Below are 16,703 nucleotides of genomic sequence, written 5' to 3' on the forward strand. Positions count from 1 at the left end.
TGGATGGAAATTGAACATGTGGCATAATGACACTTAAATTCTATGGCACGAAAATTCGTCTCGGACCATCGATTTTTATTTCCCACTCTTACACCCTTTTAGGGTGTAAGGGTGTGAAATGTGTGATATGCAACACGGCCATAAAGAAACACAGAGCGCCGTAGGAATACAATCGGTACGCATAACTCCGGGGATTTGGAAAAGGTGTAAAGGTTCAAGGAGTTACATTTGGAAGTACGGTTGTTTGTTTGAAGTCATGGCTACAATGGAGGACTCGATGGCAATCAAAGGTCAGTGGGACGCCTCGCATTGGGCTCTAAAAGGAAGAATACAAATGAAGTTGTACAGGCTGATGCTGAATGGAGAACTTAGAAGTGAGGGGAGCTCACAGTAAAATTGATTTCAAAAAAACGACTGAGGAATCTGAAAACAAGCAAATGTGTAGCGAGAGTTTTCAAGTATATCTACAGGAAAAATATTGACTCAAAGTGGAGGAAAAGACTTAGGAAGCTTACCAGAAAGCTTTATTCGACCAGTATATAAAGAAACTTGGCAACACATAACGTCAAACGCAAAGCAAGGGAGGCTGAGATAATCTTCTGGGTGGTGGAAATGCAAAGGAAACCTGCTAAGAATAACTATCTAAGAGGTGAAATCGAAACAAAAAAAGAAACCATCTATAATAGACCAAATGGAAGTTCTTTACTTTTCGAAGACAGATCAGGATGCCTTAGAAAGCGCAGCTATAAAGCGAGGTACACTAAGGAAGAATAAACATGTGCTTGCAGTGGTAAAGGTGGGAAAATGATCGAAAATATTTCATTAGAATGTGAAGATATCTATCCAGCTAGGGCTCGCTGGCTTCATTGATGCCCTTGGATCCAGGAAACGCAGGCATAAGGCAAACATCACCGTAATAGAGATTAGTAAAAAGTGGATGCGGTTTAACTCCGTTAAACCTAGTCACTAAGAGGGAAATGTCTGTTTTTCTTGGTTTTGCAAGAGTATGCACCAAAGTGGTTTCATTAAAGTTAGACCACAGTGTTTCACACAAGTTAGCCACACTGCCGATCGGGTTGTCCATCAAGTCACGGTGAAACCGGGCCGTTGCAGTCGAGCTTGCCGCAAGCCCGAGGGTGCGGTTCGTGAAACGTTCGTTGTAGGTGCCGTTGCTTGTATTCATGGCTTCGACTTCTTCTCCTTGTTGTTCGTGTTGCTCAACGACGGCGGTGGTTGCAGAAGCTTCGATACTGGCCGGCTTTCGCGTTTGGTAAGCTTCTCTATAACGTGCTAATCTCGCTTCCCTTTGCTACGGTGATTCAGCCCACAGCTTTGCCTTCACTTGAGAATTCGCAGCCTGCTGTCTAGCTATATGTACTCGATGATTGGATTTAGCCTGTCGCTTGCACTGAAGACCACGCACAGACGGAGAAGGTGGCGCGCCACCCAAGGCAACACTGTGCGACCAAGCGCCGGCGAAGCAGCCGTTAAACCCTCGCCTAATCACATGGTACCGCAGCAGCGATGCTCCGAGAGAGCGCAGATGGGATGTCTCTCCGCAGCATATCACGTGGCGTGACGTCACACCTGCCACAATTCTGCTCCGGCGACTCAAGGTCATTATGACTTGATGAATTACGTTGCGAGACATTTTAAATTAGAACTTTAGCTCTAAAGGGTGGTTGGAGGTTTGGTGGTAGAAAAGCAGGAAGACCACATAGAACAAATGTATACAAAAAGAAAGTTTGTAATATAGGCTCAGCAAGTTTGTTACTGGGACTTTACGTATTAAAAAAAGATAAGTAGGTAGGACTTTTCGCGAAATAGGAGGAGCTTGGTGGCGCAAACCACCGACTCGTATCAACGCGGAGGGTCATAGCATCAATAAAGCCTAAGACTAAGAGTTGTGGCGCCTTTCCTTCGTAGCCTGCCCAACGTATTGTGTACTACGCACTCAGGTACGTGCGGCGTGCGCTCAACTAAAAGTGTGTAACGCTTTTCATTGCTGGAATGAAGTTCATGCGCGCGCCTCTACCAGCGCACTATCCTTTCTGCAACGCTGCTGTATGTATTCACTGGTAATATTGGATTGAGCAACAAACGTCGACCTCGTGTTATCTAATATTTATCCGGCCGCTGATTATGACGCCCTCTTCTAGGACGTACATGTTGTGCGTAGTATAATATAAATGGACAATCAGATTAAATTATGGGGTTTTACGTGCCAAAGCCACTTTCTGATTATGAGGCACGCCGTAGTGGAGGACTCCAGAAATTTTGACCACATGGGGTTCTTTAGCGTGCACCTATATCTAAATACAAGGGTGTTTTCGCATTGCGCCCCCATCGAAATGCGGCCGCTGTGGCCGGGATTCGATCCCGCCACCTCATGCTCAGCAGGCCAACACCATAGCCACTGAGCAACCTCGGTGGGTAAATGGACAATCAGAAAAATATACCCACCAACTAGAGAGATCGAACAGCGAAAAAAATCGAATGCTAGGATCAATAGTCTCACTGCTTGCCTCAAACGGAGCGTTTCGAAGTCTACTTTCTTTGTTTGTTTGTTTGTTTGTTTGTTTGTTTGTTCACACTGTCACCACTGAAAATGGCCTTCAATGTAGTGTTGATACTGCGCATCCGATATAATATACATATGCAACTTTCAAACCAAACATAACCGAAAGCTTACACGTAACAACAGGCAAAGTAATGCACGCGTTTGGCGTATATAAGGCAGTAAAGTTGATAGTAAAGCCACATTTTTATATCACATTCAATCGTAAGGACAAGGTAACGCGCAGCGATTATGTGGAACACAAGACGCGAACAGAAAAACTGCAACATAAAGGAGTTTCGCTATTGAAATAAACAAATAAATGAATCAGCCTTAATCTTTTTCTTTAAACCTCGGCGGTGATTCAGTGACACATGCGACAGAAATACGTTGGCATTACATCCCAGATATGTGAGATCTTCGTGCCTAATTTAAACCGCGTTCACCACACTTCAAAGTGTTGATGTTTAGGAGCCCACTCTACACACGTGCTCGCGCTTCGACGAGCGAAGTGCTGCTCACAGTGGTTCGCAGCAGACCCCTTTCAGTTTCCTTCTATATATGTTACATATAATATATACTATGGTATATACATACATATATATATATATATATATATATATATATATATATATATATATATATATATATATATATATATATATATATATATATTATCGACTGTGTGACATTCAAACACATGCATTTTGTTCACCTTTAGCAATCCTAATGCTAAAGTATTGAAATGGGCTCCTAGAAGATGTTACCAGTAGTATCTGTAGCGGCGCAACAGCGTGTGCTTTCGCAAATATGAGCGCCTAATTTTCAAGTCAACAGGTTAAAGAAAACACAAGCGCGTGTGACCGGCGCGAGTTGTTTCTCGGCCAGAGTCGTGCTGCCGTGACTCCGACCCCGGATCAATGCCGTGGGCAGGGCCGTTACCAAGGCTCCGGGCCCGTGGCTCGGTGCTCACGCAGCGCGGTCAACGAAGACGACGCCACCGGAGACGAGTGAGTAGGACCTTTTTCTCGCCACTGCCTCTGTCGCGAGCATGGTGTGAGGTTTTTTCAACTTGTAGGGACCCCAGAGCATCAATAAATTACTCGATCAATCAATCGAATATTATTTCTGTCGAATTTCGGACTGAACCTGCAGTGTTGAGAGGAAAAGGCAGTCCGGACGACCGCTTGACCGAGCTCTCGAACGCATACAGCAGCATTGACAGTTGCGAGAATAAAAAAAATCAATAGGTGGCAAAGAATAGTACAGTAGGCTCGATACACTAAATGCGGCGTGTTACAATGAAAAAGTCGGCTGCATAGAACGTGCGAAAATACAGCATTGTGTTGCCTTCGATAACAACATTTATACATAAACAATGAGCACGATATGTTAGTTGCAAAATAAATGTACGAGAGCTCGCTGCCAAATTAATTTCGGAGGGCAGAATAAAACAGTTTCTCATACAATTCAATATTCAATCACTTAGATAAAATATATTGCAATATAGTGCAGCGGTAATTAGTTTTATATCAAGGTAACGAATCCATGCCACAGTATCGAGTTTCATACGGTGTTTTAAGCTGGCCGCAGCCTTACCACAAGAGCAAAAAAAGGGCCTTGTTTTGCTATTTCCGTTCATCTGCGACACTATATGTGACACTGGACTGGCCGGTATGGTGTCTTATAATGGGAAGAAACGGCGGTGGTTGACGCACACAACGCCAGTGCTCGTTGTACTTTCATTGGATGCGTTCAGCGGTATACTACTTTGAGCAGCTACATCTCCTGCCTAGTAAGCAAGACAATATACACCTCGCATCATGTTTATTGATGCTTTACCAATAGAAGTGTCGAAGCCGAAAAAAGTGTTTGTGTGTGAGGTGTCGGAAGCCGGTCACCTTGTAGACGAAGAGAGCGGATGGGAGAGCTTTACGCTGTTCACGTCATCGCTGCGGGACCTTAAATACATGCGACGTAATGCTAATCATTTCTGACACATTTGCCCATAAAACATCGCTGAGGTCTGTTTTTCTTTGCGGCATGCTGAAACTGCACTCACCTGATGGCTGCGAACTTACTAGAGTCCGGAACTTAATTTCGGGAGCTCCGCAAATGAGCATGGCACCTGTGTTTTCTGCAAGTTTTCTACGAGTTCTACTGATTTGGAGGTGATGGAATAGCGTGAAGGGGTCGCATATCCTCTTGTAGTGGCGTAGTAAATGCAGCAATGTCCGCAAGGTCAAGCTGGGCTAGTTCATGCTCTTCTGAAAACTGGCTGCAACGTTTGTGAGGCCGAATACCATCACGGTCCTAGGGAACCAACGCAAGTTAAACTTAAATGTCGCGAACATCGCTGAGATTTCCACGGAGCCAACAATAGCTGTCCCAGAGATCAACGAAGGTTATACAGGTAGCCTGCCTGACATTCATTATAAAAGTTATGTCCTGTGTGAATGCATGCGTCTGGCTCCGTTATTGCGTTTAGACATGCATAATCGATACACAGCGCCGTCCTTCCTGGAAACGCACACGACTGGATGAGCGAGTGGGCTTTTGCCTCTCTAAATCATTAGAGAGTTATGGATTGTCAAGTTTCACGGAAGCGTGATTATCACGGTAAACGTGGACGGCACTAACAACGCTGGTAGCGCAAGCTTTTGAATGTTTCTTTAAGTACATGCGAAAAATTTTGAAGGCAAGAACTTATTTCGCGGCGTCAGAGTGATTTGCTGTTCGCTGTATGTGGGTTTCTGGTCACATTCGCCTCATAGATTGGGCAATCTCCGACATTCTACTGCATTTAGTGGAAAAAAATAAAGGGGCTAAAATAAGGCCTTGTACGAAAAAGAGGCACCAAGTTAGCGTGGGGCTAGGCAAGGTGCAGTAATATTGCCTAATTTGCGTAAAACTGCCGAAATGAAACCCAGATGCTCTCGCTCAAATGGCCTGCTCATAAAACTGGAACGGGGAACGCCGCTTTACTCAACGAAAATATGGCCCAATCTCAGAGATAGTGAAGTAAAGAAATTGTTCTATTGTGAAGGTAGCGCTCTGTAGACAAACCACGTGCACTAATGCGCACTTCAAGACCTTGTCTTTCTTTGATTACAACAGCCGTTGAGTTACCTCTTGTTTTGGTAACAAGTTTTTCTCGCCAAATAGTATCAAGGGAAACTTCATGAATCATTGTTGTTTGCGCCATTGCTGATGCTTCACACTATCAGAAAAAGAGCATTTGTTGTGTTTGTCTAAATAAAATTGGTGCAATCTCTTCTGGAACTCCCCGCCAGAAGGTTTTGCCACGAACCTCGCAGCTCACATTTAATCCACCGTGACTGACCATTTCGTAAATGGTAACTGCGTATTTGAATAAGCTAAAACTCTAATCCCAGCTCTAGTAAGCGCAATATATATTTTGAACCCTAAATTTTAAAGGGTGCCGGAATGCAATGCCACCGTTTCCCGCCGGTCCTACTTGGTGCTCGCCAAGTCCTGCTATTCCGCCAGTAAACAAAGTAGCATGCTCTTCAAACAGCCTGATGGTGTCATGTGCAAGTAGAATAGAAGGTTGTGGCCAAGTGCTGCACCAGGGTGGCCAATGCTGCTCTGGTGAGAGAATGTGTTAGCGGTTCTGGTTACAGGTATCAGGCCGCACTCCAGGCCTGTTTAGGCAATTTTACCAACACCTGGATTTTTTTAATCCGGTGGAAAATTGCGCGGCAGCGGGATTCGAACCACGGTCCTCTTGCACGCGCGGTGTATGCTCTACCTCTACGCCACCGCTGCATCAGTAGAAGAGATGCACCACTGTTTACCCTGCCCGAACCCGGTGTGTACATTCCCTCCCGCCAAACTCACAATTCCCGTGAAATATTAGGTGAGCTGCGCGGGGACGTGTACGGCCGCAGGTTGTTTCTGTGAACTGAGTTGACTTTTCTGAGAGGCCAGAGAGTAGCCGGAGCATGATAAGCGCGTGCTACCCCACAGTGTGAGACCACAGTCAACGAACAATATGCATGACGAAAAACAGAAAAACAAAACTTTTTTGGGATGTTCACGAAATAAAAACGAAACTTTACCATGTGCAAGAGCACGAGAAGAATTCAAATAATGGTAAATCTGTTGCAGCGCAAATTAGACAAAGGCGAAGATAGAACGTTGCACCACTGCCGTAGTTTCCAGTTCTCCTTTATTTGTATTTGTCGTACTAGCGCTACAATCACTTCATCAAATCTTAATTAACTCGCTCAAGAAACAGATATGCTGTAATAAAGCGATAAACCGAAGTTTGATCTGAAAAGCAGAAGCTACAGCAGCGTCAAATTGGCCAACAATGACAGAAAAAAAGGTTCTTACAGTGAGAAGCTAATATAAGAAGAGATAAGGTCTTTTATAAAAGGCGTTACCCAAGATGTAGGAAGATTGCATTGCATTCTGAGGGTATATACACTGTGACTAACTAACATGGTGCTCAACACTAAGCAAACTCCTTTAATAGAATAAAATAAAGATATGAATAGGACATATCCCAATATATAGTTTTGAAATAAATGTTAGATACATCGACATCCATTATATTAAGTTCGTTTACAGATGTAGTAGCGTTTTACCTAAAGACTGAGTTTTGTATATAGTTAGTTGGGTATTTCAGAACGTGGGAAAACTCTGAGTCTAAGATTGCATACGCGGGTACGGTTGTACGAAGATGCTCCAAAACGCGCAGGTTAGTAGTATTAGCTCTTCTTTCTCTCTTGTAACTATCAAATCGTAACTGGCTAAATCGAAATTTTTTTCATAGAATTGTACCTAATGAACAACGTAGATGTATGCGTGAGAATATGTAGGTTACAGTGCACGCAATATTTTTTTCTGTCACATGAAAATGTTTTGCAAGTCAGCAGCAGTGGTTGTTCGCCTACACTTTGGTGATAATGCATGTGTAGGGAAAGGGCATACTTAAACAATGATATACTGACTTTAGTTGGGATGAGGTACCATTGCCCGCCTAATGCTCGTCTTATACGAGCCATTTACGTGGTTATCCCAAATTAGGTGGCACAAAAAACGCTAGCATAAAAGCCATGGGCTTCGTACGATGTTTTTTTCACAGCCACAATATAAATAAGACTACACTGAAACTCTAGGTTTATTCACTGAATACTATTGCTTTGACAGTGTACCCATTATTCTTCAATCGATTTACAACTTACCAACGCTGCAAACGTTTCCGTGCAAAACTTGCTTTTTGAACAACGTCTCCTGCTATATCTATAAAAAATAATGAATTTACATCATCTGCATATATATTATAATTTGCACTCGCAGTCTTGTTAACTATATCAATAAATCATTTGTCCATTTATTTCTATTCTGCTCTGTTAAATCCTGCCCGCAGGCTTTTTTTGAGCGGCGATGTGAAATACAAACACTGTGATGTCAAAAAACTAGAATCAGTGCAAAAAAAAGGCGGTGAATTTTGTTCGTAGGATACATGAGAAAGAATTGTCGCCCTCCAACTCTCTTCCCCTGCTTGGCCTCACTCCTCTTGCAGAGCGTCGCTAATTTGAATGCCTAAATTGCTTCACACATTCATCAATTCCAATCGTCTCTCCTCTCTAAATAACTATCTAACTTTTTCCAAAACCTTATGTACGAGGAGCCACCACGCTATAAATGTGTCAATCTTTTTGCCCACACTGATGCCATAAAATATAGTTTTTTTCCATCAACAGTTGAAGTCTAGAATTCATTACCGGGCTACATCTATTCACTACCCCTGAAACACTTCACGCAAGCTTGTTTATAAGTGTTTGTACGTTTATTGCTCATCCCAATGCTGCCTTAGCCTTATTAAGGCTGCAGCAGGTACAAATAAATAAATAAATAAATAAATAAATAAATAAATAAATAAATAAATAAATAAATAAATGTGCAGGCTAAAGAGAGAGAACCAAGAATATTTCCTTGCGGCGCACGAGCAGTTATTTGCATAGCGGACGAATTGCAGGCATTGCAATGACATACTGAAGGATGGGCTTTTCAAGCTATGACAAAAAAGTGAAAGCCCTAAACCCCAGAAACCTTTTGCGTCAAGTTTTACCAAAAACCGATTATTTTTACACAATCAATAGTTTAGGATTAATACACCGGTATGCTTAGGACAGCTTTCCTGTCCTCAAAACACTATGTAATGTAGTCTTTCAACACAGAAGGTCCAGGTCGTCATCAAGTTCTGTCACTACGCACGTGCGTATGGTCCTGATGTTGTAGTGAATTCATCACCGTCATTTCAGCATCGTGACCTGGCTGTCGTGATGCCTCGTCGCCACTCCTTCTACCATAACTAAGTGGCGCAAGATTCTAATAGCTTGGGCAACTAGGTATGAGCTTATGGTCGTCATGTCGTTGTGGTCGCTGCATTTTCGCCATTTAAGCATTGTCATCCATTCCATTCAGCCATCGTCTTCAACCCATCCACGTTAATTAGTAAACGCCATGCCACTGTGGCCGTCACAGTCCTTCCATAGTCAAAACAGTAACATTTTTATTCAAATTTCGTCATGCAGTTGTCGTCGGCCATAGTCGTCACAAAGTCGTTGCCATACTATTGTGCTCTGCTGTCGTTATCACGCTGTCATTTAGCATGCTGATCACTTTAGTAACGTCACCTCATTGTCACCACATGGTAGTGATCATAACACCATCGTCAATCCATCAATCAATTACAACATGAGTTCTTCGATATTCTGTCGTAATTGGGCTATATTCATTTAGTCGAGATTAAGCAGCCGCGTACATCACATTTTCGTTATTTTTGCTTCGTCACGCAGTCGCTGTAAAGGAATCCATGGTCATAACATCTTGCAGATGCTGTAATAGTGTTGCCATTGTCGCCATTCAAGCTTCGTCATCAGGCTGTCCTCCTATCATTATTGTCCCGCCATCGCCGTCATACACTTGTCGTCATATCATTGTCCACACACCATCGTCGTCACGCTGTCTTCGTTATATCGTCGTCACCATTTGGAATCGTCATTTTATAGTCGTCATGCCAGCGTCATCATAAAGCCTGTGTAATTCCATCGACGTCATTCCTTCCTTTTCATTCCATGGTCGTGACTACGTCGTCGTTATATAGTCGTCGCCACGCCCCCATGCTCAAAGGCAACCTTCGCAAGCGAGTGTCACCATAGCAAAGTTGGATGGTACCGGAGTATCTCGCCCAGTTACGAAGCAACGGAAGTCCGAGGATGGCTTCAACAAATGGTGAATAAAGATGACTTCAAGAATACAGTCCCTCGCATATTTCTCAAACGCTAATCGCTCTGCGGTTGACAGTCATCTTCAAATTACTTTTGCTTGAACACTTTTTGTACAACCAAACTGTGCTTCGGTAATCATACCGTGGGTTTCACAAAATTAACATATTGTAGACCTTTAGAAAATACACGTATTACCGAAACATGTCTGTGATTTGATAAATGTTCTTATCGTCTTTTTTGTACACTGCCGAAACTCCAGCTATTTGAATATGGTGAGAGAAGGCTCCTGACTCAAGCCATAAATAAAAAAAAATCTATGCAATCATTGGGGTTATACGTTTAATACGTGCTATATTTGTCTAATCTGTAAATAGTCCGCATCACAGCTCTTGCGTCTTCTTTAGGTTCACAAACACCGTGAAATTCGCGGAAAGGGTTACTTGTTCATGAAGATTTAGTCGAGATTGCTAAAAGGGCGCAGAATATTTACCGGCTTCTTAGTGCTTAGAATTCTTCCGGTCACAAAATGACAATATAAAAGTTCTGCTGAAGCTGTTCGAGAAAGATTTTCGCCATTAACACTGACCTCATCCGGAGTGGCACTTTGCTGCGGTCGCAACGTACTGGTAGTCACTCTCCTTGAGAATTTCTGCGTCATGACGAGATTGAGATGTTCTATCATAATACAAATCTCTTGCCAGTATTACCCGTCTTTATAATTTTTTTCCTATAACAAGTGTATACTAGAAGGCACAGGGACTCACATCCATTAATAAATGTATGGTGCATTTTATCTCTGTGCTGTATCATATGCACCAAACTTCACGTCACTCAATCCTTGCGAGCTTTCCGCGGAGTATGTCTTATAAAGAAACTGGTTGCAATAAACTTTTTAAAGTTAGCAACAAATTTATCGTACGTTTTGTTTGTGCCATTAATCAAATCAAAATCAGCCCAAGCTGTATTCACAAGATCCTGTCGGACGGAAGCAAGGCTACTATAATGTAAGCTATGTTGTGTTTCTCATACATTCAGAGAGAAGAACCTTGAAATTAGCAGTATATATGGCTTATCTTAACTCCTTGTTGCCGACGCAAGGAAGCACCCCATCGCACAGACGACTTCCAGATGAATTTCTTAGAAGAGTGTTCAGTTGGGGATTGAATATCGACATAGTACTCAAATATTTCCGACGAGTGAACTAAGATTGCACTCCTATTTGCTTCTTGTCGTCCTCTTGTCTGCACTGTGTGGCGGCATTGGCTCGAAACTGTCGACGCATATTGTATCCAATGCTGACGAGAATTGGAACACACCTGTGGTCCCTGCAATACGAAGGGGTACACTCACCCCCCCCCCCCCCAAAAAAAAAAACGAACTATTTTTTAACTTATTGTTTCACATTTTTTCGCACAGACCTTCAATATCTTTCAGAGTACTCTCCACTTGCAAGAATACACTTGTCTAGTGTTTTCTCACAGTTTTCGATACATTGTTTAATTTCATCTTTTATGATGCTTGACAACACCGTCGTCGTTTTCATCTTCACATCAGGGAAATCAACAAGACGCTTCCATTTCATGTCTCTTTTCATTTTAAGTGAGAAAAAAAAGTCCTATAGGGCAAGGGTGGGTGAGCATGAGGGGTAAGGAACAGGGGTCATACCATTTTTGGTCAAGAATTGTCCTACAGAGAAGGCTGCGTGAGCACGGGCATTGTCAGGATGAAAGAAACAGTTATCCGACTGCCATAAACCGGGCCAGTTCTTCCGCACACTGTTGCGCAATATGTTTAAAACCTCTAAGTGGAAAGGCTGGGTAACAGTCTTACCCTACTATACAAACTCATTATGGAAGACATCTCTCATATCGAAAAAAAAACAAGTCAGCATTGTTTTTTTGTTTGATTTTACCTGACGAGCTTTCTTGAGGTGAATCGAACGTGAAGTCCTCTACGGGCTTGACTTTTGCTTTGATTCAGGATCGTAAGCGCACCCCTAATTTTGTAACCTGTGATAATTTTTGAAAAAGTTTGGATAATTTCTGCACTCTCCTTGCCAAGCACAGCATGCTTCCACTTGACTTTGTTTTTGCTCAGCAGTCAGCAGTCGTGGCATGAATTTGGTAGCAACCCTTTTCATCCCCAAATATTCTGTCAAAATTCGCTACACTGAACTCAAGTCACTCCCGACAGCTCCATAATTTCTTCAATGGTCCATCGTCGATCATCGTTGATGATTGCAGGAATATTTTCAACAGTTTTATGTGTTAGGGCCGTAGAAGAACGACTAGAAAGAGGTTTGTCATCAATTGACATGCCGCCCTTTTTGAAACGGGAAAACCACTCACACACTTGTTTTTGCCACCGCATCGTCCTTGTAAGCGGTTATTACATGTCAAGAGTACTTGTTGCATTTCTTTAGAGAAAGAAAGCATAATTTCACCGCCGCACGCTGTTCACGAGAATAGCCCACTGCTAAAACCACCGATCACAAAAAACAGTTGTCACCATAAACTCGACCGCGGTGACTAGTCCTGACCTTCTTCAACGACGGTACTCGACTTACTGGCACAGCAGTATCAGCAAGGCGAGTACGAGGTTCGTAGGTCAGGTTAGCAGCAGCTGCGAAGCAACTGACCACGGCGGCGGTCAGACCTGCGAAGCAGCAGAGGGTGCTAAGAATCACTGGCTCCGGACAGGCCGCCATTGGAATATGAACCTGGCAACGTTTAACGCTAGAACGTTATCTAGTGAGGCGAGTCTAGCAGTGCTATTGGAAGAATTAGAGGGCAGTAAATGGGATATAATAGGGCTCAGTGAAGTTAGGAGGCCGAAAGAAGCCTATGCAGTGCTAAAAAGCGGGCACGTCCTGTGCTACCGGGGCTTAGCGGAGAGAAGAGAACTAGGAGTCGGATTCCTGATTAATAAGAATATAGCTGGTAACATACAGGAATTCTATAGCATTAACGAGAGGGTGGCAGGTCTTGTTGTGAAACTTAATAAGAGGTACAAAATGAAGATTGTACAGGTCTACGTCATGATGACCAGGAAGTCGAAAGCTTCTATGAAGACGTGAAATCGGCGATAAGTAGAGTGAAAACTAAATACACTATACTAATGGGCGACTTTAATGCCAAGGTAGGCAAGAAGCAGGCTGGAGACAAGGCAGTGGGGGAATATGGCATAGGCACTAGGAATAGCAGGGGAGAGTTACTAGTAGAGTTTTCGGAACATAATAATATGAGGATAATGAACACCTTCTTCCGCAAGCGGGACAGCCGAAAGTAAACTTGGAGGAGCCCGAACGGCGAGACTAGAAATGAAATAGACTTCATACTCTGCGCTAACCCTGGCATCATACAAGATGTGGACGTGCTCGGCAAGGTGCGCTGCAGTGACCACAGGATGGTAAGAACTCGAATTAGCCTAGACCTGAGGAGGGAACGGAAGAAACTGGTACATAAAAGCCGATTAATGAGTTAGCGGTAAGAGGGAAAATAGAGGAATTCCAAGTCAAGCTACAGAACAGGTATTCGGCTTTAACTCCGGAAGAGGACCTTAGTGTTGAAGCAATGAACGACAATCTTGTGGGCATCATTAAGTAGTGTGCAATGGAAGTCGGTGGTAACTCCGTTAGGCAGGATACCAGCAAACTATCGCAGGAGACGAAAGATCTGTTCAAGAAACGCCATTGTATGAAAGCATCTAACCCTACAGCTAGAATAGAACTGGCAGAACTTTCGAAGTTAATCAACAAGCTTAAGACAGCTGACATAAGGAAGTATAATATGGATAGAATTGAACATGCTCCCAGGAACGGAGGAAGCCTGAAAACAGTGAAGAAGAAACTAGGAATTGGCAAGAATCAGATGTATGCGTTAAGAGACAAAGCGGCAATATCATTACTAATATGGATGAGGTAGTTCAAGTGGCTGAGGATTTCTATAGAGATTTATACAGTACCAGTGGCACCCTCGACGATAATGGAAGAGAAATTATTCCAGAGGAATTCGAAATCCCAAAGGTAACGCCGTAAGAAGTAAAGAAAGCCTTGGGAGATATGCAAAGGAGGAAGGCAGCTGGGGAGGATCAGGTAACAAAAGATTTTTTGAAGGATGGTGGACAGATTGTTCTAGAGAAACTGGCCACCCTGTATACGCAATGCCTCATCACCTCAAGCGTACCGGAATCTTGGAAGAACGCTAACATAATCCTAATCCATAAGAAAGGGGACGCCAAAGACTTGAAAAATTATAGACCGATCAGCTTACTGTCTGTTGCCTACAAACTATTTACTAAGGTAATCGCAAATAGAATCAGGAACACCTTAGACTTCTGTCAAGCAAAGGACAAGGCAGGATTCGGTAAAGGCTACTCAGCAATAGATCATATTCACACTATCAATTAAGTGATAGAGAAATGTGCAGAATATAACCAACCCTTATATATATAGCTTTCATTGATTACGAGAAAGCGTTTGATTCAGTCGAAACCTCAGCTGTCATGGAGGCATTACGGAATCAGGGTGTAGATGAGCCATATGTAAAGATACTGGAAGATATCTATAGCGGCTCCACAGCCACCGTAGTCCTCCACAAAGAAAGCAACAAAATCCCAATAAAGAAAGGCGTCAGGCAGGGAGACACGATATCTTTAATGCTATTCACAGCGTGTTTACAGGAGGTATTCAGAGACCTGGATTGGGAAGAATAAAAGTTACTGGAGAATACCTTAGTAACTTGCGATTCGCTGATGATATTGCCTTGCTTAGTAACTCAGGGGACCAATTGCAATGCATGCTCACTGACCTGGAGAGGCAAAACAGCAGAGTGGGTCTATACATTAATCTGCAGAAAACTAAAGTAATGCTTAACAGTCTCGGAAGAGAACAGCAATTTACAATAGGCAGCGAGGCACCGGAAGTCGTAAGGGAATACATCTACTGAGGGCAGGTAGTGACGGCGGATCCGGATCATGAGACGGAAATAATCAGAAGAATAAGAATGGGCTGGGGTGCGTTTGGGAGGCATTTTCAGATCATGAACAGCAGGTTGCCATTATCCCTCAAGAGAAAAGTGTATAATAGCTGTGTCTTACCAGTACTCATCTACGGGGCAGAAACCTGGAGGCTTGCGAAAAGGGTCCTACTCAAATTGAGGACGACGCAACGAGCTATGGAAAGAAGAATGATAGGTGTAACGTTAAGGGATAAGAAAAGAGCAGGTTGGGTGAGGGAACAAACGCGAGTTAATGACATCTTAGTTGAAATCAAGAAAAAGAAATGGGCATGGGCAGGACATGTAATGAGGAGATAGATAACGGATGGTCATTAAAGGTTACGGACTGGATCCCAAGGGAAGGGAAGCGTAGCAGGGTGCGGCAGAAAGTTAGGTGGGCGGATGAGATTAAGAAGTTTGCAGGCATGGCATGGCCACAATTAGTACATCACCGGGGTTGTTGGAGAAGTATGGGAGAGCCCTTTGCCCTGCAGTGGGCGTAACCAGACTGATGATGATGATGATGATGATGATGATGAAGTCAGGTTAAAACTCTTTGATAATTTGAAAGTAGCGACACTCTTTGAACTCGGTCGCCGCACTACCTCTTCGCCTCCTCCTCGGCCCTTGCGCGTTCCCCCGCGGCAACGAGTTTTCCCCCGATTTTCTCCACGACGATTGGTCTCCCTGCCATTGCCCTTGGAAACGCGCGGATCTTGAGTTTTGCTTGTGTTTTCCTTTTTCGTTCGCGCTATTTTACTCCTGAGCACGGCTAGCTCCGCGTAGCGAACGTTGTACGTTGTGCTTCATGCTCTATGTGCTACCGCTATGCCGGGCTGTTGGGCATATAACTGCAGTAAGAAGCCTGAAGACGGTTATGCCGTATTTATGGTACCACAAGGAAAGCGTGACGGCTTGCGTAGGAAGCAGTGGCTGCATGACATTGGCCGACAGAACTTTGTTCCGACAAAGAACAGCGTTGTTTGCGAGCTGAGGCGTCTTTCTTATAGCCGTAGCAAAGCATCCTATAATGCTGCATTTTTTTTCGTTCATCTGGCCTGCTCACCAGCGTTTTTGTTGTGGTTGTCCTCAGTATGCTTAATATTCTAGGGTGGCTCTATCACCTCGCACGTCGTTAACTGTTGCTATTCAGTCGGAAGGGCAGTATTATAGATTCTGCTTTGCGCCATGAAAAAATTAGTGGCAAGGGTACCTGGGGTATTGCAGGTGATGAGCGTTAGCTAGTCAACATTGAGTTTTTTTTTTTTTTAAGGCGAAAGCCTTAGATCTTTATGTTTCAAGATCGCGTTGTAAACTGGAAGTATCTATCACGTGATCCAAGGAAGGCCAGAGGTGACCCAAAGCATGTCCACCCCTGTATAAGTGAATTTTTTTATTGCGATAAAGACTTGCCCTTAAGGCATAATTCTTGATGTGTATATGAGTATTATATGTGTGCTGTGAGGCCTGTGTTGTGTATGAATTGAAGCAGTGTTTTGTGGAATCTGTTGTCATGTATCCAGGTTTTATTATGGTGGATTGGGAGTATTAAGCTGGATTAAGGTGGATGAATGAGCATTAAGGGTGGACTAATGTGAATTAGAGTTCATTGAGTATTAAGACCGATTAGTCTACCATAATCCTCCTAATGCACAATAATCCACCCAATACCCCTAATCCACTATAATCGTTAATGATTACCCAAGTTAATTAACGAATCACAAGTCATTGACATAAGGTGGATTAGAGAGAATTAAGGTTGATTAGAGTGTAATAAAGAAGATTAAGGTGGATTAGTGTGCACTGAGAAGGATTAAGAGTCATGAATGAAGATTAAGGTGGCTGGAGGAGGATTAGCGTGGATTAAGGGGAAGGGTTGATGAA

At 43.3% G+C, this 16,703-nt stretch overlaps 1 protein-coding gene across 1 annotated transcript in view; it reads left to right on the top strand.

Moving 5' to 3' along the window:
• LOC142588724 (uncharacterized) overlaps positions 1-16,703 on the top strand; it is a 51,042-nt gene that overhangs the window by 2,899 nt on the left and 31,440 nt on the right. Inside the window, exon 3 of the mRNA XM_075700539.1 lies at positions 3,446-3,567. Coding sequence (XP_075556654.1) covers positions 3,446-3,567 — 122 coding nt within the window. The remainder of the gene's footprint in view (positions 1-3,445; positions 3,568-16,703) is intronic.

This window comes from Dermacentor variabilis, chromosome 7, assembly GCF_050947875.1.
Source record: "Dermacentor variabilis isolate Ectoservices chromosome 7, ASM5094787v1, whole genome shotgun sequence".
NCBI classification, from domain to species: domain Eukaryota; kingdom Metazoa; phylum Arthropoda; class Arachnida; order Ixodida; family Ixodidae; genus Dermacentor; species Dermacentor variabilis.